This window comes from Varroa jacobsoni, unplaced genomic scaffold (assembly GCF_002532875.2).
Source record: "Varroa jacobsoni isolate VJ856 unplaced genomic scaffold, vjacob_1.0 scaffold_911, whole genome shotgun sequence".
NCBI lineage: Eukaryota > Metazoa > Arthropoda > Arachnida > Mesostigmata > Varroidae > Varroa > Varroa jacobsoni.
The window spans coordinates 1-25,667 of record NW_019213813.1 but is presented as its reverse complement, the minus strand read 5'-3'; the positions used below and the strand labels follow the sequence as shown (position 1 = coordinate 25,667).

Sequence of the window (25,667 nt, the reverse complement as noted above, 5' to 3'; positions counted from 1 at the left end):
ATATACATGAAATAACCCAATTTAGGTTTGTCCATTTTCAGGCGACCATTCAGATTTACACTTATATTCAGATTCTTTTTGCACACATGACATTATTATTATTCGTTGGGGATAATGTGCTTTTTTTTTAAACATCCTTCCATGTGTAGTACCACAGATTTGTACCTATGTGATTTATTAGCATTCAGTAGATGTTGCTGAAGTTCTTTTTCTGGTAATTGTATCATCTGATGCTCCTAGGCGTGCAAACACGGCATGGTGAAACACCTCGACCAGCTGTTGTACTACGGCGCGGACATTAATGCGCGGAACGCTTCCGGCAATACGCCATTGCACGTATGCGCTGTCAACGATCAGGAAGAGTGTCTGAAGTGCCTCCTCAAGCGTGGCGCTGATACACAGGCGCTCAACTATGCCAATCAGACGCCATATCAGGTGGCAGTTATTGCAGGCAACCATAAGCTTGCTGATATGATTAACGCCCACAAGCCAGAACACGTTGGTAAGTTGATTTTCTGCCGAGAGTCAGGAAGATGAAAACTGGCCGAAATGGGAACGAAGACACAATATAAGCCTTTACAGCTAATACTGTAAATGGGTTTATCTACAAGAGAGTGCTCAATCGATTTTCATGCTTTTTTAGATCCAAAAAGAAAAAAACAATAACTATCTCCCATTCATATGAATTGAATCAACTGCTTTTCAACAGGAACGAAGTCTGGTAAAACGAATTTCACTTCCACGATATTGGAAAATAGCCAGTCAAGCTCAATGGTTTGCCTGATGAACATTGTACGGATCGTCATCGCAGTGAACTCAGTAACGCATTTAACCTCAATGGATTGAGCACCCTCGTCTGATAAACAAGCTAAAATCAAATCGAAGATCATCGTGCTTCTTGTAATCAGCTGATCAAATGAAAGAAGACTGAATCACCATTCCAAACATAGAAAACACCAAAAACAGACCGTTCGTTAATCTCCGGCTAGAGAAGCACCCCGAACTCGCATTGCTGTCCTTTGCCATAGTATTGAATTACTACTTTTTCAAATATCTACAATTTCATTCTGTTCATATTGTGTTGCTAAAAGCACGTAATTTGTTGTTTATACCAGTTACTACTTGACGTTTTTATCATCGAAACGAATGATGAATAATAACGTGTTGGCGTTTAGCAAAAAGCGTCTTAGTTCGCTAAGCGTCTTAGAGTTTTTTGGCCAGATGATTACTGTTATTGCCGCTGCCTTCTTCTGTCTTGGAAATGTATAAACCACTGTACTGGTGGGTCGTTAGGTTTTTATGTAGCTTTATATCTATTAATTATTCAGTTCTGTTAAATGTTCAAAACGAGCAAAAGTAGTAGTGGAATAGTAGGTTGACACGTGCTCGTTCGTTGTGAATGCGTTCGTAACTGTGGATCTATCTCTATTACAAACTGCACACTAACCTTTTCATCACCGTGTATTTGTATGAATTTTTATTATAGCTGGCCGACTGATTAATTTTTATGTTGTTTCCTCTTCCAGCATTGTATTGAGAATTCTCTATGGCTTGATTTAATCAGTTAAATCTTTATCAATACTGTTGCTGATGGTAATAATCATGATTACTATTTATTGTTCATTCTGTTTTTACTGCTTCGACCGTAGGTACGTTACAGTGCTGAGATTTGGTGACGCTCTATAAGCGCTCCTCGATAGGTTGCAGACGCTCAGTCACGCCTTGCACGCAGGGTTCACATGTTTTCCACCTGCTACGACCTTTCTCCCATTGAGTCGTTGTGTTTGTCAGTATTCTACGATTGATTTATGTTAGACGAGCTTTTCTCAGATTATAACTCCGCCGAGTTCTAGACGACAGTTTTGCCCATACCTGCGTGCGTGCCCCCTTGGGTGGATTATTTCCACTGAGTGTGTGTATGTGTGTTCTTTTGGTGTCCGAACCATCTCGTTGTGCTTGAATGCTCTAAGGGGGTAGTCAGAGTTTTAATTTCTTCCATACCCTTTCAGCTTTACACAGTATAAATGACCAGACCACTGATCGCCTTTCGAAGTCAAAAGAAAGCGACATGAGAAACTATATAGATACAAAGTTCCATCTGTTTCGTTATGCTGTTCCGTGCAATCCAAGCTAAGCATTTGTAAACTGTACCATGTCTTCAGTCATATCTATGTAGCACATAGGAGTTTGTTAACAAAAATGCAAGCCCAAAACCACCAATGAAAAGGAATGACAAGGATGACAAACGTGATGAATGCTTCGAAGAGGATTTGCACCGCAGAAAACAACAGTAGTCAGCCGAACTCTATCACTTACAGCCTTACTTTAGACAAATTGCCAATAGGTCGAATTGCTGGTTTGCTTAGTCTCTATTTGCTTGATACTTCTGCACGTCGTCGACAATGCTAACGATGACTGGATAAAAATGAGTGCCAACCAAATGCAGATGACGACTGACAATTGGCTGGCATTAATTGTGGAAACAACCAAGAAAAATCAACCACTTCTATCCACACCTACTCTAGTGGCATTCGAGGAGGCGCCGTCTTACAACCCGCGCCGTCGCGTCTCGGCCGTGGGCGCGGTGCTTTCCTCGACGGTATCGGATAGTCGGCTGTATACGTCGCGGTCAGCGTCGGCGGCGCCCGCCTCGCGCGAGCCATCCGCCGTTCCCAGCAGCTCGGGTTATCCACCTTCCCGAAGCCCTTCGAACCGGTCTCTACCCGCTTTGTCCAGTGATACGCTCTCCATACACTCGGGGTCTACCTTCCAAGACGAGTTCGCCCTAGGTACGCAACAGTAGCGGCATAAAAACAATGAGCATACATCACCAACTCAAAAAGCAGTCAGTCACAATTACATGTGCAGTCTGGGAATAGTTTCTATAGAACATAGAGACTTAGGCTGGCCTGTTTCACGACTACTGCTACACTAAACGAGTGAAGCGTAAGAGGAGAGTGGAAGCGTACCTGCGAGACGAGGTCTGGACTTACGGAGCATAGAAGCTCTTATTAAAAGCTTGTACGGTGACACTAGAAGGTTGTGAGTCAGCCTAGATTTCGTGCCGAACTCAGTCTGCGACCTATCTGGTTTTATTTATTCAGTAATTTTCGCTCTAATTCGCAGTGGGCTGTAATCCATCAAATAGATGGCCTCTGTCGTGCACTGTTAGAACTGAATTTGTTGTCGCATTGTCAAAATAAAGTCCCTAGACCTTGCTTCGGAGGGTGAATAACTGCTGTGAGAGAAAGTCGAACGCCTGGGCGAATCTTTATTTCGTATCGGTAATAATATATAGCTTATAGATCATAGTCGTTCAATGATTCGGTTAAATAGGCAAAGAAAGTATCCTATTTATGAGGGTGGTTTGGCATTAGTCGTCGACTTCAGTCATCAAGACTTCAAAGTTTACACAAATCCGTTCCCTTAAGCACGTACCGGTTAGAAAAATCGTTTCAGAAACGTCCAATTGTAAGATGAAATCATTAACAGTCATATTTTTCGAAGACTCAATGCGCTGCTATGTCGAACAGATCAAACCGCTCTCGTAACTAAATGATAATTTTCAGCCTTTCTTGTTCACATAACAATAACATTGCAGAATTGCTATATACATCGCAGGCACGTTTGAATGATGACCAATCAAGTACGAAATGCGCCACATTATGTTTCCATCACCAAAAAGCTAGCCTACATTGAAGAAATCTAGTAAATGTATCGAAATAACAGTATTTTCCGATGAAATGTTGATTTTGGCAGACACGATTGACATAGTTTGTTCGTCTCACCTCTTTTTCCTGCTGTCTTTTCCGACCTGTGGGCGAAACTTTAACTAGCGCGCAGTTCTGTTACTTAGTTCGTATACTAGGTTTTATGTGCTTGATATCATTATCCAGCCTATGTTGACTGTAATACTCAATGTGTTTGTCAGTTTTACTTAGTTCGACTTGATATCACCACTCGTTCGTGTAGCTTTTGTTGGCCAGTAAGCCGAAGACATACAGTTGTTGAGGTAACGGTCAGGTGGTTGTAGATTGCGTTTGTATTCTGGTGATGTACTCTTTTCAGTGGAATGCGTCCATTCTAATATCACATTGGATACTGAGCCCTTTGACAGCATTCCTCCCTAGGCTATCGTATGTGTTTTGCTGACTGCACATAAAAACGGTCATAGTTATGTATTTTTTTATAAAACGAACGAAGATATTCCGTTCTTGGTCGTTGGCCAGCTAATTATTGGCGGGGCTATTCCAATGTGGTAACTAACTGTGTCTTAGTTTCGTGCAGGCGTTGGATGAATGGTCTTAGAAGCACATCATATATTAACATAGTAATAACAAGTAATAAAATAACATAGTAAAAGCTACTCCGTGTTTAGTTTAGATAGTGAATTATAAACATGTGTGGCCGTTTCTTGACTCTGTAGATACTTAACCACATCTCTCGTACGATTAGATATGGTGTCCAACTTTCAATGACGCTTCTCCAGGCAAACCAAAACAAAACTTTTATTATATTGTCAGATGATGTGCTCAGCGAGTTCGGGGGTAAATAGTCTTTCAGTAGTATTAATTCATAGAGCCCTAGTAACCTTTGATGTAAGTGTGCCTGACGTTCTTTGCGTGTGTCGCTCACTCACCTACTCAATCAAGTTGATTTTAAAAATGATTTTTTACCACAAGGTGTAACCCGAAGCATCTTTTCTTAGGCATGTTTAAGCACATTCCGCGCGCAATGTTCTCCTTTATACCTTATGTTCATATTATAAAAGCTTTAATCTCTACAACACATCGAGAACCTGAGGGCCAACTGCGACGGCCTAATGTATATATACCTCTTCTCAATTCCTTAACTATAAACAATGTTTTTTTTTTTCACACAGTGTAATCGTTCAAGGGATCTAAATCACCCGCGTTTTATCACTGGATTTAGTCGAACCAAAACGACTCGATGGCCTTTTTTTGGTCACATTTATTGCCGTTAAAGGCGATTTCTTATAGTTTGACAGTTCACAGGACAGGAGAACCGATTTGATCATGGCTTTGGTGAGCACGAGGACTAAAAAAACAGGCGTAAATTGTTGAGTACCTAATAGCGAAATGTATCGTTTTATTTAAAGGAAATAAACATGTCCCATCTCCAGAAAGTGCTAGCTTTTCAATGTGCTTACAAAGGGACCTTCTATCCATGGTCCTACATACAAGTTGCCATATTTCTTCTCTAACTCTTTCGCTCACCTGCTTCGAGTAACGATACATGAAGAATCCACTGTATACAAATCCGAAGAAATAAAAACCACATATTCTATGTTTTTTTAGGTAGTAAAGGTTGCGCTTTTTTTCTTATCCAAATCAATGTTATTAGTCAAGCGGATACTTGCCGCTAAGACAAATCATTGCTTCTTTGTACATGTTATCTCTAGACTGTCGTCTATCCAAACGAAGTAATCTTTTATTTATTTTTTTGCTATTCTATTCTGATAACACGCATGCTTCGTTATCTTTATCCTGTTCGTTGCATTGTGTTACAGGACTGCTTGTCCCGAAACCTTAATGAACAGTAGTGGAGTTTGCGGCTGCTTGTCAATGCCCCTGCTCGTGCCAGTCGAGTTTGCTATCAGATTTACGAATATGAGGAAGCTTTAAAATAATATAAACTGGAGTAAGAGAGACTGCTGCTTCTCGCAGTCGTACAGCAGCTGTTGACCTATTGCTCCCATATCTTTCACATATTCGAGTATTTTGTATAATATTCTCAAACCAAAACAAATTCGCTACACATATGTACATGTATATTTAAAAAAACTAAGATGAAGGTATAATAAAACTTAACTTAAAGAATAATTTTGTAGGACACGTGTGGTATACACGTGTGTTGGAAGGGTATATTTATATCAGCGTACGAATTAATGTAGGAAATGTGGCACGGTACATGCTAAGTGTAACTAACTTATGTCTATGCACGATAGATTTATTGCTTGATCATTGCTGCCTCGCGAAGCACAGTACCGAAACAGCCAAGCGCTTGTTCTTTTTTCAGTTTTTGGTTTTGAGGAGCCAGTACAGCCCAGCATAAGTTGTAACCATGTTTGCCCACCTCGATTGGCTAATCTCTGTTTTCTTGCGTTCGACACTCCCATCTCTACGACACTAAGATTTTTTGAATTGCCTAACATCTTTAAACGTGATAACATTTGTTTTCTTTGAAGTAGATACTATTATGTGATAGTATTAGAAAATAACTCAAGCGTGTCATAAACAGCAATATTTTGGTCAGGAACGTCTCGAGAATTTGTCAGTGAAGAATCTACGATGAATATAGAACATAAGGATTTTTCCTGGAAGGTACATTTCAATTATAAACTAAATTTCTATAGTTGAACATATCGCAAAGCAGGGCGTCAAATTGCCAAAGCAGTAGTTTCAATCCACGTTTGATTTATTTTATAACGATTAGTCTTCGTAACTTGTAAAGCAGTGACAAATTTTCGGGCGTTTCAATGGATTCTAAATGTACTTTTTGTAAGGTAGACGTATGTCGAGCGAAATGTTCAATTAATTATATCATTGAACAGCCATCTCAATCACTATTGTCTACTCAAACTATAACTATTAGTTAATGTCTTTGTCGAACAAAGCAGGTATAGACGCATCATAGCGTATTCTCTAATGCTTGCATGTAGGTAGAGGAAGACTCCCCTCAAAGGCGCGAAGGCCTTCCTTCGGTTTCTAAAGCAAGTAAAAATTGACACCACATATGTTGTGAGGAATACCTACTGATTTTATACTTTCCAAGAAGACTACTAGTGACGATTCTAACGTGTAATTTTTATCATGACGCGATTTTCAACTGTAATCCTCAGAGCGTCCGTTACATGAATCCGTAACCCAGTCGGCGCCCTCGCGAGATCCCAAAAGCCATGTTCTCGCTGCCGGCAGTATCTGCATTGCCCAACAGAACTATGTGTAAGTAGTTGTCGGCTTCGCGAGTTCGTTCAGTGTCTACAAAGACGTTTCAAATTATGTTGCTTAATTATCCATTTGTTTTCTATGCGATGTGCTCACAAAAGAAACACGTATACTCTAAAACATGTGAGTACCGAAATGACGTAGCCCTATAGTATCATGAAAAATTGGTTTTGACTGGCCAAGTTTCTATGGATTATTCCTTAACGCGAATTTATATATATATATATATATATATATATATATATATATATGTTCGCTCTATCATTACCAAATGACACGTGTCAACAAAACATGTCTTGTTTTGTTGACACGTGTCATTTGGTAAGAATTTTTGGTACAGCCTACAGGGCTTGTGAGTGAATTCAATAGTAACGCTGCTCGATCCTTTAACGTGTTTTTATTTGTCCACGGCTGCATAGCGCCCAGTCGAAGCAGCAATTGAGTCTCCGTTCCGGAGACACGATCGAGGTGCTTCGCGTGCTCGACTCGGTGATGTTGGAGGGCCGCAATCGGGATACCGGTCACTGCGGCCTATTTCCCACTGTGTGCGTTGCGCTCCAGGGAGCAAATCAACCTTCACCCGGACGCAGCGACCCAAATGATCCTGAAGGCCGCATCCCTCGAGGACGGTCGCCAAAAGGACCGCACGGGACCTCCGCAAAAATGTAAGTCACTGTATTATTAAAGCAGCTAACATCAAACATATTATGAGGAGAGCGAATAGGAAGAACCAGACTATTTAATTCAGGACAGACCTAACCTGGCTTCGTAATGGTTTGGACGGCCAAGCTTCTGGTTAAAAGGGGCTAGGGGTTGCTACTTTATGGCATGCCAAAGACACATACTGTACAACTTATAATGAAAAAAGATTAATTCTTAATTTCGTTTTGCGCTGAAAGAAGTCAGCCGCCCAAAGCAACGCTTAATGTAGGCAATAGTACTAGACATAAACTTCCAAGTATCTCATCGACGGTACAAAATTAACTGCAAGATTGAAATCTTGATGTGACTTCATATTACATATGCATATTATGCTATGAACCGCGCATATATGCACGGACGAGTTGCCAGCTACATAAACGGATCACAAAATTGCCTTGGAAAAAGCTTTGCAGATCAACACTATCATTAATAAATATCAGAAGAATTAGGTGAGTATTCAAGCTCTATAAAATTACAATAGTTTCAAGTTTTACTTCTGCTATTCCCGTCATACGGCTGATTCTCACCAGGACACGAGCTAGTTATTACATACGCCCTAGATCACCTCACATGTTCTTTACGTTAGTAGCAAACTTGTCGTTGCAACGATACTGTGGGGACTCGCTACTTTAAAGGTGGAAAACGTCGTTTGCGAACGCTCCCTGGGTATCGACCCTCGATATGATATCATCAGTAGAGAACGGCCCGGAGTACACGGCCTCATGCGGCACTTTAAACTCAGTCTTTTAGATATAATAACTTTCCTAATAATCGAGAGACGAATTCTGTTCAGTATTTCCATATGACGTTGCCTACCCGAAGAAAGCAAACAATAAAAGTATGCCTCACGCAGAATCGAGTCTAAGAATCAAAGAAAAAACCTAGTGCTAGAATATATTGTAGAAAGGAGCTGTTTCCACACTAGGCATCTCCGAGTAAGATTCAACAGAAGAAAGACGGATAAAAAAAGAACGAGAAACAAGAAAGTACCGTTTATGTTATAAAAGGTATGGGCTATTAGCTAGTAAGGCGGCAATAGGCAGCAGAATCAAAGTGGATATCAACAGAACATGAAAGTACTTGGCCGAAGAGCTCAATGGGACGGACGTCGAATCTGTTGAGAAAAACAATCGACGCAAGCATGAACGCATTGGCGAAAGAACGGGTGAGTGACACCAGCGTGCATCACTGAGCTTGTGTCATTAAACGAACACTGAAAAGAAGGGGCTCAAGCAAAGAAACCCGGAGACCCAGAGCGATAAAATCACTGACCCCTTTTCTACACAATTGGGCTGCACGGGGAGACCTCCGTTGTCATAACGATATGCAAGTGGCTGGCCGCCCTTCCACCCAGCAGCTGAGCAAACCGTTGTTTCCGTTGGGTGTTTAGTAACCAGTGCAAAGCAAAACGTCAGAAATGACGATATATAAAGCATTGATTTTACTTATACATGTAATGTATGGATTTCCTGGAAGATCATGGTTTTGCGTCACCGTGTCAATGTATTGGTGTGTTAATGGTTAATTAATAAGAATCGCTATGAAGTAGCTTCATGCTCAAGTGTTATGTTTAGACGTTTTTGGCTTTAGCATGCGGTACTTATCGAGGTATTTTTCTGATCCCTTGCTGTGTTAAACTCATATGAGCAAATATCGAATAATCATCGGTTCCAGGTTCGGTGAACCCCGCACAGTTGTCCTTCACAAGGGGAAGAAAGGATTCGGATTCGTTCTCAGGGGAGCTAAAGGTGAGAGAAATGCCATATGATTTGTCCGTCTTAGCAAGAATGTCCCCAGATCTTACCTATATCATACTGAAACCCAAACACGTGCAAAACCATAACCTTTTGAAAAGGACAGCAGATTTTGATAAGATCCTGAACCGCGTTTCTCTTTCGTGATATCAGTTGTAAAACCGTCTTTCGAGTTATCAAAATCCTAAACCAAATCGCCCGGAAAATTATGTTTGTCACACAATTATCTGGTCGCTTTCGAGGTATCAAAAATCAAATAGATCAAAGCTATCGGTATAGTTCTTTCTGCATGTCTTATTTCTACTTTGCTCCTGTTATCTGCAGTACTACGAAATCTTATTAAATGACAGCTGAAGTGCCTGTGCTTCGATCACAACAGACGCTAAATATTTTTTACACGTTGCGTTACAGATCGCAAGATGTTTAAAGGTAGGTGACTTTCAATGTTGCACGAATCAATGTGGACGATATCACAGATCCAAATAATACTCCAGTAACAGTTGGAAGTAATAATAATAATCAAAAAAAGATAACGACAATAAGGCCAGTATGTATAATCTAAAAACATGATGTCATCAGAATGATTAAATCCGGCTTCGTGATCTCTTTTACTCTACCTGACCGTCCTGCATTGGAGAAAGGTTATGTTTACCACTATTTAAACATTTTCAGCTGAAATGAATGACAACTGGCCATCGCTGCAGTATCTCGACGATGTAGACAAAGGAGGTGTAGCTGATATGGCCGGCCTTAAAAAAGGAGACTTTCTGCTCGAGGTGTGTTCTCTGATGGATTATTTATATAAACACGTAACTCATGGCTGGTTCAGATCCGTCATAGCGAATCTACGTACATTATTTGCGCTAATAAATGAACTCATATATAGATAATTTACACATACATTATGCGTCTTTCCCGATATCTAGGCAATGCTTTAAAAACTTATGTACGCAATGTCAAATGACGAAGGTAAACCGTACAGCAAGTAGATACCAGCGTGCCTCATCTTTGTATTAACCTATGAAGGTTTGATGTTACACATCCACTGTAAATATATGTAATGTAAACATCTTCAGTACTGCACTTCTATTTGTGGTTGGCAATTTTTACCTGGCAGATCGCTGCACCACCCTGCAGGTTCCATCAGCATCGATATCGGTCTTCCTTCATGCATGCCTGCGTTTATGTTCATTCTATGTACGTTGGTTGTTTCACCTTTCGCAGATTAATGGACAGGACGTGTCTCAGGCGTCCCACGAGACGGTAGTGAATATCATAAGACAGAGCGGGGACCTGGTCGCCATGACGGTGGTGTCTGCCGTCGCTGGAGATGCCGGCTCGCAAGCCAACTATAGGCAATGCGCCACGCTTCCTAGTAAGCTATCCAAGAAAGGTAAGTGTTTGTCGGTATTTGCACAGCGTAGTGGGTAGCATTCACACGAAACGTCGTGGGGTCGGCTGCTATCTCTTACGGGGCAGGTCGTTCCGTTTCAGCGCCCGCTCCTCCGAAGCGAGACCCCAAGACGACGCTGACGCTCGGGCCCAAGCCGGGCGGACACGGCGGGCTTGCAGCAGGTCACGCCGTTGGCCACGGCTTAGGGCTCGGGCCTGGTAACGGCCTGGGCCCCACAATCGATCCGAGCCAGACTTTGGCCGGACCCGATGCGGCAATCTCGTTCGCTCAACAGCAGCAGCAGCTGCTGGCTCAGCACCAGGCGCTCCAGCAAGCACAAGCGCAAGCCGCAGCGGCGGCGCAGCAATTACAACAACAACAGCAACAGCATCAAAAGCAGCAGCAGCAGCAGCAACACCAGCAGCATACAGCAGTAGGAGCTCAGCAACCGCAACAGGGGTCAACAGTTCAGCAGGTGCATTACGAGGACGACCGGATGTGCATGTCAGCGATAGACGATGGTAACAAGCTCGCTTCTATTAGGTCCCGGCCGTCTTCTCGAAGAATGACTAGTGCCGAACTGGAGGAGTTCTTCACGAGACAAAGTGAGCAGAATCTCAAGCATAGGCAGCAGCAGCAGCAGCAGTTTGACGAGGACGCACGAAGGTGCGCTACGATCGCGCGCTTCCCCAAGTCCGGCGACAATAGTAGCGCCAAGTCGGGCACCGGCGACATCAAACCTGCGAGCGCTGAGGAAGAAGAAGCTCTCAAGGCGCTTCATAAGAACTTCGCCAGTGTGCCCGACCTTAACAAAGACAACGATGCGACGTCCAAGTCGCGAAGCACAAGTGGTGACGATCTCAAAGACGGGTTGCTTCACCTTCGACAAGGGGAATTGGTCTACTCGAAAAGCAACAAAGCACGCTACAAAGATGACAGGCTAATTTACGCGGAGACCCTTCCGTTGGGTAAGAAGCCACCCGCCGGAGCGGGCCCTCCGCCTAGCCATCCGCCACCCCCTCCGCCAGGTCAGGGACAACAGCAGCAGCAGCAGCAACAGATGCTTCAGGTCGGTGGTGCCAAACCTACGGATTACGCTGGCCTATCGGTAAGTACAAATAGATCAGCATATTATAGAAGGCGATAAGTTGTCATGCTGTTTGTGTGTAAGTACCCTTTTTATGGCGACGTATTAAATACTTAATGCACACCGCTGAATGTGGGAAGCATCCGTCGAATTTTAGCGTAGTGTTAAATTCCACCCCGATGGCTAAGCTTGGTTCAGCCAAAACAACTACAGCCAGGCTCTTAAACTACACCCTCACAGCACCGAACCACTGTGTACGCGTGCGTTTGTACGTTTAAGTGTACGTATATGTATGTGTGCGTACCAAGCGTTGTTACCTGATGTATCCATTTGGCTTCGCGCCCCTTTCTAGCTTACTGAGTGAACACCATATATCACATAAAATTCACACTAACATTTCTATCTTTTACGATATAGGTTGACAGGTGACATAAATAGAGGCATTTTACGCCTAACATAGATAGTCCTGCAGGTATTTCGTCACATAGTTTCCGTTTGCTTGTTGTGCTTGTCAGGACATCGGCCTCGACGGTTCAGCAACGGCTCCGGGCGGAATTATGTCGAGTTTCAGGCCGGGTGACTCGGCCAAATTATACGCAAGCCCTGAGTCGGTCATGTCCTCGGTGGGGTATCGCCCGACCAACCAGCCACAAAGTGGACAGACGCCGATGGCTCATCGTTCGCGGTCGGTCCCGCCGCCTAAGAACCGAGCTTCTGGCGGGCCTGATTCTGCTGCTGCGACCTACAAATTGCAGGTCATCGCAGGTGAGCTGTTCAACTTATGTGCAGCCCTTTTACAAATATGTGATATGCTGAAAGCAAAAGACAATATATTCACGTTTATTTTTATGTGCTTCATCGTACTTTATTTTCTTCTGTGACCCTTTAACTTATTTTGGTTATCTACTGATATTATTGTTTTATAGAACTTTCGTTGATTTCCACAGCCAATCGAACAGATTTCTGTTCCAGTGTGATGATCTACTCTATCAATTATACGATAATATACTTTTGTTGATACTGTATATTCCGTTAATCAATCTGTTTTTCCGTTTAGCTCTCTTCCTTCTTCATTTACCAATCGATATGTTGCCGAGGTGAGACGTGGCGAAGGACTTGTGTGCAAAATATTGTAGGCTAGTGAACCTTGCTTTTAACCCCAGATAGCTGATGAGTAATACATAACAACATAATCAGTTAACTACATTTTGAATGCTCGTTTGTTGGCACCCAATACGCTCCAGTGAGTAACAATTATCTCTATTATAACGATCAAAGGATACACGCGTAACATAAAAGCAAATTTCCGGTTTAATGGTTTTGTTATGATTATCAAGCAGCATCGTATAACCATAGTAAATCCAGCAGAAAGAAAGGGAAGCGTTGTATACCGACTTGAATCAATGAAAACTATATATATATATATATATATATATATATATATATATATATATATATATAGGAAAACCAGCTGCGTGTCTACTGAGCGCCTGCACATACATAAATCAATATAAAGTTCATCATTTCGTTATAACTTTAATTGTGATCATGTTATATTTGAGTTACACTGACACAATTAGTTTTTACCACATACTAATTCTAATGATTGCTGAATACCGGTATATGGCTTCGAGGAGACGGTCTCTTGCTGGGATTAGCGCTCCATCCCAGCACGATGTTATGTCTATACGCACTCCTAATACTACTGCTAGCGTTAGCGCTCGAATATCATAGACCTTAAGCCTTTTAGATACTACTTATTATCGTAGACCAGTCTAATGTATGTAACGTACTCCCATTGTTTGTGTGGGGGTTGCTTCGCTATGGTGTGCCGTTCCCTGTGACATTTTGATGGTCGCGACCGCTTGTCCTCCACTGATATCGCTACTGTATGGGGTCCGTTCTTTTCATTCCGCGGTTGTTTCGGGGGCTCGAATGGATGTCGCAGGAATGGGCAGCGCGACTCGAGGCGATGAGCCAATGCTTGGAGAAGAGGCAGGAACGCCTCCACTTCCGCCGCCACCGGCCGAGAGCCTTCCACAACACCCGCGTCACCCTCTTTCAGGACATCACCCTGGACATCCGCCATTCATTCCAGATCCCGACTACAATAGTTCGGATGATGACACACCCAAACAAGGTCCGTTGACTGGCTATGATAAACTGGCGAATAGGACCTTATACATCATACGTGAAGGAATGCCATTGTTATTACAATTTAAGATCCGCATATCATCAATCAATACAACAGAAACAAGCACATTTCTGGGTGTATGTAGCTCTGTTCGAAAGATAACAGTAGGCTGTTGAATGCATGTCACACATCGCAGAATCACAATATAAAAATTAGTGTTCAATGACAGTAAATAAGCCATATAAATAATTTATTTTATATACAATTATATACAACACTGTAAAAGTTTCCAGCGAAATTAACTACCTTTGTACCTACGTAAATTAAACTACCCTTTCCACGCTTAATCTGTACCATTTTCTCCGTGTTTATATATCCTCCCGCGCTTGCAACGTCCGATATTTAACATCACCGTTTTGTCAACCACACATATGCGTAATAATGATGTAATTATAACGGTGATGTTGATGTCGTTTTGGCCCTACCGTCACCCACCGATTGGCCTAATCATCTTTAAACTGCTACACGCTTCGACAAAACCGTATCCATGTCGTTGCATTGGCCTTTTTATCCGCTACCGCCAATTTCCAATGGCTGCCTCTGTCCCGCTGTGATCGCGCCGCCGACGAACGACATCAATTTTTCCCTGTTTGAACAGGTTTATTCTCCCCTTCAGATCTCCCGTTGCCACCACCGCCTCCCCTGCCGGGCCAGGCGTCAGGCGGCGGCGCCGCGCAGATCAAGCCACCGGTGCGGTCCAGCTCGATCCAGGAGCAGCCGTTGCCCAAGCCTCCACATGGTACAGCAGCCCAGCAGCTCAACGCGAGTGCCACCGGGGTGCAGATCAAGCGACAGGGAGATAAGCTAGTATTAGAGGTAAGCATATAGTAAAGGTCAAGGCAGACAGAGAGGAAAGTGTGTTTGTAAAGCTCACGTAAGAGCAAAATAACGACCGACTCCCCGGACATGTACAATGTTGTATAATAAATTCTAAATAACCGCTTACGAAGTGCATCAATAAAATACCTAGCTACACCACTTTCTATACCATCTCACAATGTTTCTTGCTAGAGCAAATTGTGTTCGAACAAAAGCAAATACACTAATAGAACTAACGCGTAATTCAGCGGGATTAGTATCATAAAAATATTAGAAACAGTATCCATCTCGGGTCGCTTTCCTGATTTTGTCTAAGAGTGAATTTCAACTCATGGCAAGATTGTAATTTTATTTGCTCGCTTATCATGCCGCCCGCTGAGCAGCAGGTAGTAGGAGGCAAAGAGCACCCGGGAGGTCCAACCCAGTCTGTGATGCGCTGCAGCACAGCTACAGCCGGCCAAATGCAGGCCGCACTGGCAGCGTCTGGTCAGCTGGCGATGGGTGCCGCTGCAGGCCAGTGCAATGCCATCAATCGGCCTATGAGTCATGACGACTCGTCACTCATCGAGAAGAAACTCATTGAGCAACGCCGGGCCCAGGTGATACAGCAGCACATCCTGGCCCAACAGCAACAAATGCAGCAGCGGACAGCTTCTGGCTCAAATGCAACAAACGAGGAGCTGTTGAAACGCCTCAATCAGAGCTACGTTCAGCGGGGGCAAAGCGCCGAAGAGATGCTCAACACCTCAAGGCAACATCAGCTTACTCTGCAGCGTCAACAGCAACAACAACAGCAGCAGCAGCAGCAGCAACAGCAACAGCAACAGCAGCAGCAGCAGCAGCAGCAGCAACAACAACAACAACAGCTAGCCGCGCAACAGCAGCGCAGAAGCCAGAGTGCGACTCGAAGCAGTGAGACGAACAACAACAATAACGCGAACAACGCTACGAGCTCGCTTAGCCAGCAGCAGCTGTACTTCTTGCAGCAGCAGCAGCAACAGGCGCGCCTCCAACAGCAGCAGACGACGCTGCCGCTCACCAAACACAGTCAGGTAAAAACACCGAAAAGAAGAGAGACCAGAAGGAGAGGCAGAGTACAGTGAAGCATACAATAAAAGAATGATAAGTTTATCATTGAAGCAGGATATACGTGGACTAGAAGCCTAATTTCTTTTTTGTTGAGAAATTTGTTTTTTGCAATTTGCAGTTTTGTTTTTTACTATCCTGTATATATAAATGACGAGGAGTGTATTTAAGTTTGTCACTTCCGTTAAAGTAAACGTTATCATTGCCAGCGGGAAGTATTCCTCAAAAACTCTTCTGTTATGTGCCTTAAATGAGCCCACTACAATTGACGCATTCTCCACAAACGACAAGACAGCATCGCCATTGGCCCGTGTACCTCCACGAGGTATTGGCCAAGAATGGTGCAATATGGGCCGCTAATGATTGGTCCTAAAAAAGTCATTCGAACAAGTTACCAGAAAATTGTTTGTTTTCCTAGAAAGGACTAACAAATGTTCCTCGAATTTTATGGCCGATACATCAGTTGAATTTGAACGCAGACGACCACATGTTCGTAAATTCAGATGGCAAACAATTACGCTACCACTGGGAGCGGCATTATGATTGGATGAGACGACGCTTTATCATAACTTATTGCAAATATGGAAAGGTCAAAAATTATGATTCGTCTACCGTAAGTCCACATGAAGTTCTGCTGCGCAGTGCAAAATCGGATTCTTAGCAATTCAGATAGTGGCATATTGTGAAGTCTTTTACTTTTCTTGAGGGGCAAAAAATAGTAAACATAGGCAAAGCCAATGTGTACGTGATGACACGTTGTTGACAACACGTACACACGATACGAGTTCGAAAGTACGATACCTTAGTTTATCTTGACATATACGCTTACATACACGTGCATCTCTATTAAATTGAGCTGTACTTGATTATTTGCTTCTTTGAAAAGCTATCTTCAACGCCATCCGGCTTCATATGCTCGCAATGCAGTGGCCCAAATAGCCTCACATCGCACTGACCGATGCAGCCCCTGGAGTGATTATGAGATGTAACTTAATGTAATGGCTATTATGGAAAGTAACTTGCTTTCAGTTTTCTATTGAAAATGTAACTCTGGCGCAGGCAACATTGTGGTAGAAAATAGCTGACTAGCAAAAGTTAAGTGCAAAATAATACCTGGATGTCTCATATAAGCCTACCTCTCGACATTTTGGGCAACGCAAAAACGGTGATTTGCTCAAATTGTGATACTTTTTTATCCGGGTTAATCCTTTGATTAGGGAAAGTAATCCGCAAAATACTGCAGATGAAGCCGTGTAAAGTTTCATGAGATGATCGACAGTTCAGTAAACTAATTCCATAAATAGCCGGCTACGTCCTTGTGAAGGAGCCATTATTACTTAGACTTTTATATGTATATAACTGCATAAGTACAGAACGTAAAATTCATAATGCTTAATCATTTATATGGAGACAGCAGATATTAAAATGTTATTGTGACAGTGAAGAATACCGCAGGGGCCAAAAGGAAAGTGACTAAGCTTCGTGGAATGACAAAATGACTGATCCTTTTTCTGTTCATGCTATCTGTAACTCAGAGCTGGAAAACTCGAAACAGTAATCGATGCTTCAGGTGAACAATATGTGCGCTTCAAAAGACACATCAACAACTTATTCGGTGCTAATAGAAAACTTACTAAATCTTCTTATAGCACCAAATAAGTTCAAACGCCAAGGATGCTCTAAAGCTGTGTGAAGGACACACATTCCTGCTGTCCGTAAATCTAGCATCAAAGAAATTCATAAAAACAACGCAAGCTAATGAACAATATAGTAGTAAATGGATATAGTGGAACTATCAATAACTGTCTGTACAAGATGTCTGTAAATAGCTGGACAACTGAATCGTTAATCCAACTAGAGCTTCCAAATGACCTACTATTTGGAAGTTCGCGAAAAAAATTTGCAAGTACGAGACTTCGACTGTTTGCATGTGCCTAACCAGATTCGAACAGGAGACCTTCTGGATTCAAGTCCCCGACACCCCCGCCTGCTTCTTCCCGCGGGCAACTTTTTTGCTTAGGGGCTACGACTTAATACTACTATTATTTTTGATAATAATAAAAATTCGTCTATCGGAATATAATTTCACTGTTTTAGGAAACGACTGACAATTACTAAGGCAGTGCATGATCTACCAGTTATATTGGGATTAGCGTCATTATTGTTATTATTACGCGTATCTGTCTACTGCAATTTTTTTTATTATCAGGTGTTGACGCCACAACAACAAGCTGCATTGCATCAGCAGCAGATTTATCAGCAGCATCTTCAAAGACAGCGCGAGCTGCAAATGCAGAATCAGGGTCTTTATGGACCGACGCAGGGGAATCAGGCCAGCGGACAACCCCCGCAAAATATTCCTAAGAAGACTCTTAAGATTAGGTTGGACCAGAAAGTAAGTGTTAAAAGATTTATATAAACAAGTCAGACCTGCTTCTAACATGCGATACACATGTATTCACATTATACCATGTCATATATTGTATATATCATACCTTATATACATTATATGATCTGCTCTCGTTATAACAAGCGATAGAACATCAAGAGTTCATACGAAACGTGTTTTGCTAACAAGCCATAGCTAAGTAAATATAAATAGACTCGTTAATCTTTCAAGCATGACCTTTAGCCGTAGATATACTGAAAAATATATGTTCTATGATTGATTCTATTAATTATACTTTCAATGTGTACAACAAATGGTTCATCCAACTGTAATTTCGGACTTGTCAACTTGTAACTGTAAGTCGGATTTGTCAAGAAGGACGATAAAATCATACGACAACTCAAGTATATACTCCATATTTAGGGTCATTGTAAAATCGTTTTTACTTTCAATTAATCTCTGAAGCGGTACAGGCTAATGAAGAAAGTGTAAAAACAAATTACTGGTAAAAGTCACGGGGCATATGCTCATGGGTTCAAATTGGTCGTAGTTACTGCTTTTAAATTCTTGACGCTGACGTTGATTTTATTTATGGCATTGGCATAAACTCATTAGCCGATAAACGTCTTAATTTTACTAAAAGATTTAACCTGTTCGAGTTAGAAAAACACCTCTTGGGTTTTTTGGCCTAAGACGTCAACAGTTTTTCATTTTTTCCAGCTATGTTTGACGTGTTCGGGCTGGTTGACACCTCTTACTATGGTCAACGAAAAAAGCATGATGTTTTTACTTTGCATATATTTTTCGATTGGCAAAAGACATTTTTTCATCTTACTCTCTGCAGGTTATTTACATCCCAAATGATGCTTCATGCCAGATTGGCTGTAAATTGTCAACAAATGTTAACAATGTCAAACATTTAACAGTACAGTTTAAAAATAGCAAAGTTTAATTGCCTTTAACATTTTTTCGAAAAAAACTTCGTTGAAGATGGAGTACTATTTTAATAAATTTTATCTTTTCTTTAGTCTGGACAACAAGCGCCGCTGGGAAAGTTCTATGTTAAATAAAGTACAGTGTAATTGTTGTAAGAAAACTGACCGCAAATGTCATGTCCCAAACAGCTCGGAAACTTCGAATAAAATAGGATTGCGATCTGTGGGAACATCGGAACTTCAATCGAAAAGATTCATCGATTTATTTATTTAGCTCTAGAGTCCGTTTTCACAGAAAAAATCAAAGTTGCCTTCGAAATTTCCAAAACAGCAATAGTTATCATAGAGCAACATGATGTTGCAAGCAGGCTTCTCGCTAGCGAGGCATTAATTACGGTTCCCACGCCTTTTCCGTTGTCGTCAACATTATTTAAAGAAAACAAATTGGGTACTTACCCGGCATAATAAATACGTATATTTAGCATTCTCGCCAGAGTTATCTGATATAATCCTGATGTTCCCAGTATTTGTCATTATTACCACGCTAATCGTTCGGTTGCAGGTGCAGGCAACCCGCCGTACCCAGGACCGTTGTAGTTCGCTAGATAGAAACATGGCTCTCCAGAGGTCGCTGAACTCGGGCACGGACTGCTCAGGACTACGCAAGAGCATCGACGAGAGCTTGCAATTTATCCGCATGCAAGTTGACAGTTTGGGACTAGCTTCCGTGTCCGAGGTGGCTAGCGACACGCTGCCTGAGGTGGTACCCCCGCCACCGGAGTTCACGGCCTCGGCGGGTCAGGCTGGCACCCCCCACGGTCCAGGTGCCGGAGGAGGCGGCCGTGGAGCATGTCCGCCCCCGCCACAGTTCAGTGACCACCTTCAGCATCACGCCCGCTCAACCACCGTGCCCCATCTTACTCCACAGCAACACGGTAAGCAATGATAATAATCGTTTGCCTATAGTTTATTATTAATATTATTACTATACTTTGGGTGAACTTCTACACACTAAGTTTGTTGTTGTCTAACTGCAAGAGCGGCCTTTTTGCTTGTCCACGCTTACAAGGTCCACTTGGACCGTACGTAGCTCGTGTACTGCTTGCTCTGATGAAATTACGATAATAGGGTAAGGCGATTTAATTGTCTATGTGAACAGTTAATCTCAGGACGGCTAAAGGTACGGGGTCGCTGACAGGCGATGAGCTCTACAAGCGCGACGATTTACGCTACATCAAAGTCGCTCATCAAAATGACCATCGAAGTCGTTGGCTCGTAGCGACTATGGGAAACTATTTCTTACGATATGTGCACTGGCCGAAACAGACATAGCGCCTACGGCTTCTCGTTAACTCCACGTTACACATTTAGGTGATATATTGTTCCAGACCTAATTTTTCTTTTATCAGTCGAAGCTCGTTATCGATATACGAAAGTGATTCAACGCCGTCATCTACTGTCATATTACGTGCGATTGTTTTGGTTATTGATGAAAAGCGTGCTTGCTCAGCACTAATTTATTATGCCTAGGAGTGGCGTTGGAACAGGTGGGTATATTATTGTCTTCTGCCGCCGCCACCGCTGCCAGCGGTGGCAGAAGCAAAGAACGTATTGTAACTGTCCAAAATTAAGCGCAAATACGACCATAACCACACAGAAATAAATATTGGCATACCAGTGGTTAGGGAGAAGGTTCATTCGAGGTAGGGAAACCTGTTTGACGGCCAGTCGATTGCGGTGATTCGAGGCTAGATAGGCGCCAAAGCCTTGCCACTCATCGGTTTCTAGAAGTAAATGGTCTCAACGCTGTCCCCGTCGTACAGGCCACAAGGTCTCCTCAGTACAGCGAACAGCCTCACACCTTAACATTTGTTGAGATTCAATGTAAACCGCTGGTCACGAGATGGTAATTACGATTTATGATTTCATATTTTTAGAAATTATATAGAAATTTATGGTAATACTGGCTGCAGACCTATGATTGCCAAAGCCGAGGAGAACAGATAACAAATCAGCAATGAGTGAATGCTATGCCTCTAAACTTAGCTTGCTAGAAATCCAATAGACTGAAATTCTAATAGGTCTCATCTTGCTCGGACGAACGACAAGCTTGAAGCTCTATATCTACAGTGTCGGTACATTTAATTTCTTGCTTATTTAATGCGTACATAATATTGTGAACCTTACTTAGTAATGCTGCTAAACATATATAAAAATTTATTATATTATTATATGTATGAGAATTACATTGACTATTGGAAAATATGTATAGACAGTTCATCCTTAATCAGTTAATTATAATAATTGCAATTAATTAACCAGCGAATTACGACTTAGTCGAACGTCATAGGTCGTTTGCGACGGGTATCCAATTCAAAGTTGTTTTCTGGAATCGTTGCCATTATTGTTCGTTTCGTGTAAAGCTGACACATTCATTATTGGCGTTAGGTCTATTGTAAATCAGTTCTTGGTAATGTTTTATATCTGTTTCTATGACTAATTTGTTAATTAGAAGTATTTTATGTCACGCGCTGTTACTACGAAACGGCCCATTATTTTTGTATAATAATAGGACTACATGAGAAATGATTACTTATGAGTACTATCGAACTCTATTACAGATAATAGCGTGATGTTTGTCTAGAAGTACAAAAAAAAAACACTTCGCGTACCCAAACGGGATGGTGCCTGTCACATGTTCCTCTTATAATTTTCATATTGCATCGAAAGCTAGCACATTGTATCAAAAAGAAGACCTTTTGACTTAAAATGTACTCTCTTTAGTAAAGACTAAAAAAACACCTCTGCTATTAACAATACGTGTCATTGCGTTAACACTCGCATCTAACAGTGATCCTCTGCAAGTATATTTGCTGACTTTTTCATTTAGCCCCAGATATCGCACACCATTTAAGAACCGCACATGACTTCCCACTGTTACATCTGTGACGATTATTTTTTCTCGCCATAATTCGACATCTCCTCCTCCGAAACTCTCGTCTTTTCGCTCTCTGACTTTCGCTATAATATTCTCGATAGCTTCAGCATCCGCTCCTGCGCTCATCAGGTCGATATGTCTCTAAAATCCGTCTACAACCGATCAGTCCTCTTGTCTGTGTCTCCATGTGCTTTTTTCATCTTCAGATCTGTGTATGCGGTTGGCTTGCGTTAGATGCTGCAACGAGCGAAAACTCTCACGATCAGGCTTCACATACTACGATGACTAGGACAACGATAACTGTCCTAACCATCGTGGCATGACAGATGAGAGGCAACCTCCTCTGAAAAAATAGACGTTCAATGCCAGTACCTTCTCGACCCTTCTCTCAAGTGTCACCTGGTAAAAGCCAAGCAAGCCTGTCTTACGCTTATTTGTAGAAATTTGTAGAATAGACAGAAACTTATTCTTTTTTGGTGTTGTTGATATCATGGTCATTGGCGACGTAGAGCGACGAGGTAAGCATGCGTTACTGATGAAGATTTATGAAAGACCACCTGATTTTTCGCTTTTTTTTCGAGCAGGCAATTAATATATTTAGTTTTGTAATATATGACAAGTAACTAGCTAATCCACAGCACCAGCTGACCGGAGACCTTTAAGCGCTGACAGACGCAAAGATAGAAAATGGTGTGCATGGAGCTTTTTTTTGACCAATTCACGATTAAAATTAAAAAAAGTCGGCCTTACATCTTTCACTTTTACCACGTCCTGCGCAGACCCCCACTTATACAAGTGACACTGCGTACAACGACTATATATGTATTCCCATGGCTTCACCATATAGAACCAATGCAGCAGCTCTTAGTGCATTTTGTTACGTCTACTACTGCTATCACCACAATATTTAAGATCTTCTAGCACTTTTGTAATTTATGCTGAGTAGCCGCTATTCTCACCATTATCTATTCTACTCACTGGTCGCTTAATCTGTCTGGCTGTTGTCTGGCAGAATTTGACACTTTCGAGTTTAGATCACTACCGTCCCATCGATGATGAGTGAAATGTCCGCGCGCGTTTACCATGCCATCGCTTCCAATGCAGTTGTCCGCCCTTTAACGGGAATGACGCGACGTCTGGGGCCAAGGACAACGGGAGTCTGGTCTGCTTGCGCCGACAGCATAAATCATTACTATTATTAACGGAGCTGTTTTTACGCGAGCGAGCATAAACATGTATATAGGTATATTGTTTGGCCGATCTCCTCGACGGAACGCTGTCCAGCCGAAGTAGCTGCCTGTTACTATTCCACCCTGCACAACCCGATATGTCCTAATTGAAAGGATCAGAAATTCGATGTCTAGTCTAGCACGACTGACGGGTTGGATGGCTAGTTGTGATTTGGGTACACATAACAACCAATCTCTGTCGACAACTGCCGACAGAAACAGTTCCCACAGTAACGATGTTATACACAGACACATTCATAGTACCAGCAGCACTACTATTCGCGATTGCATAGTTTTAGGAACAGTTGCTCTGTTAGGTAGAAGGCCATATACGCGCGGGTCTGTGCATAATCGGAAAAAGCCGTGGCCACTGCCCACCCATCCTTCTGATTTATCGGCTTGCCCAGGGGTCGGTAAACGCGGCAGATGATACCAACTGCAGCGCCGGCAACAACAACATCAAAAGCAATTAGAACAGGGGTAGCCACGACAACTGTGGCCAAAGTAACAAACAGTGAAGTATAATGACAGCATAAATGCAGCAACAGCAGCGGCATAAAAAGAGGATAGCGCGCCATGTTAGTTATTGACTACTGGTGAGTGTGATGCCTATGTCTGTGACACGATCCGCTGACCGCTAATGACCAGCCGCAGCACTACAGGTAACATATTTGTAAGTAAGAAAAACAGGCCGACGGCAAAACATGGCGAAAGTTTACGATGAAAACAACGGTTGATAAGCGCATTGAGCTTGGCAAAAGGCACCGATAATGACGTGAAATCGAATGCGAAAGACATATAAGAGCAAATATGGCAGGCAACGTACTAGAGGTGCGAGAAGCAAAGTGTGGCACTAGCGTATCCGTGCATGCGTTGTGTATCTTACCATCGATTCTGTCAAACGTTAGAAGATTTCCCAAACGAGAAAATATTACTCGTTGATAGAGCTCATCGTTCGAGCCGAAAGTAACGTCTCGCAAAAACGGTAATAATTAAATCACATACAGAGGCAAAGACAATTTTATATAAAAAAAGATTAGGGTCATTCTTGTATCCCTTAGGCGAGTTTTATTTAGAGTAAGTATGCTTGAGTCACATTACGAAAAACTGTCACATTGACACATTGCTTCACTTAAACACCAGATAGGCAGATAACATTGCCATGTGCAATGTCTTATACCGTGAGGACACCTGTGGACGCTTAAACCATATTGTTCGACTGCCTTCACATGGTCTTCATTAGGAATGTTTCTGTATATTAAATCTACGACGTAACCCCTGGATTATGCCATTTCTTAGCTTCGGCTGAATTTCGTTCGATCTCCGTTCTCACGATTAGCTAGATTATTATGTCTGCGGTTTATGACATAAGTTGGATCTTCATTAAGAAATTATGTAAATGTAACCACCGCTAGTTTTTATTGATATTTGTATTGTATGATACTGTATGAACACGTGGGAAACCACGGGGTTCTAGTGAATGAGAAATACTCATACGAGTAATTGAAGATGTTGTTTTTATGTCATAAGAAGGTTCTGCTAATCAGAGCCTTGTTTTCGCCATGATACACTATCGTCAGTATACAAAAGGACGAGCTCTACAAAATTTGCCGTAAAAAGGAATCATTCATCTTTAGTAAAACTGCATCAATTGTATTCAACGTACATGACTCAATTAACGGTGGAAAATTTACTGGCGGAACTACCTATCTCGTTTTAGTCATATCACGCCACCTAACTCAATTATATTATTCTTTGGCGGAAAAAGGATTCTACTGTGCCTTACGTCAGCTCTTTTCTGTTCCGGAGTTGGTAGAAACCAGAATACCAATGACAGACGAAAGCACGAAATATTTCGTTTACTTTTTTTTTCGAAATTGGCTACAGTCTCATATTCCTTTCGATGCCATCGAATTAATGAAAGAATCAAACATTCGAATGACAAATCATCGTAGTTAGGAGCATACGGGCAAATTTATTATTTGTTTGACAACAAATGCGTTATTGTGTTATTTGTTAACCGTGAATATCTACTGGTCCATAGGTGAATCTGATCTCGGTTATGACAAAACGTCGGGTTTGTAGTTCAAAAATCTGAGAAAAAATCTGAAAAAAAAAATAAGCTTGCAGAGCGACTACGAGGATAATTCCTTTCACACAGACCCCTCTGTCT

General features: G+C 42.1%; 1 protein-coding gene and 1 long non-coding RNA gene across 2 annotated transcripts in view; one reads left to right on the top strand and one right to left on the bottom strand.

Annotated features, from left to right (window-relative positions):
* Prosap (SH3 and multiple ankyrin repeat domains prosap) overlaps nt 1–20,262 on the top strand; it is a gene marked incomplete at its 3' end in the record, with an annotated part of 35,894 nt that extends 15,632 nt beyond the window's left edge. Inside the window, 15 exon segments of the mRNA XM_022841162.2 lie at nt 241–502; nt 2,526–2,789; nt 6,863–6,965; nt 7,388–7,633; nt 9,345–9,418; nt 9,836–9,853; nt 10,097–10,200; nt 10,649–10,817; nt 10,904–11,925; nt 12,420–12,669; nt 13,853–14,044; nt 14,715–14,914; nt 15,301–15,969; nt 18,213–18,398; nt 19,890–20,262. Of these exon segments, the coding sequence (XP_022696897.2) occupies nt 241–502; nt 2,526–2,789; nt 6,863–6,965; nt 7,388–7,633; nt 9,345–9,418; nt 9,836–9,853; nt 10,097–10,200; nt 10,649–10,817; nt 10,904–11,925; nt 12,420–12,669; nt 13,853–14,044; nt 14,715–14,914; nt 15,301–15,969; nt 18,213–18,398; nt 19,890–20,262 (4,132 nt within the window).
* A 1,252-nt stretch (nt 20,263–21,514) lies between these two features.
* On the bottom strand, nt 21,515–25,612 carry LOC111264903 (uncharacterized). Its single transcript, XR_002683146.2, has 2 exons — nt 23,244–25,612; nt 21,515–22,608 (listed from the first exon to the last, which is right to left on the bottom strand). It is a non-coding gene; the product is annotated as an uncharacterized LOC111264903 (long non-coding RNA).
* Between the last annotated feature and the right edge of the window lie 55 nt (nt 25,613–25,667).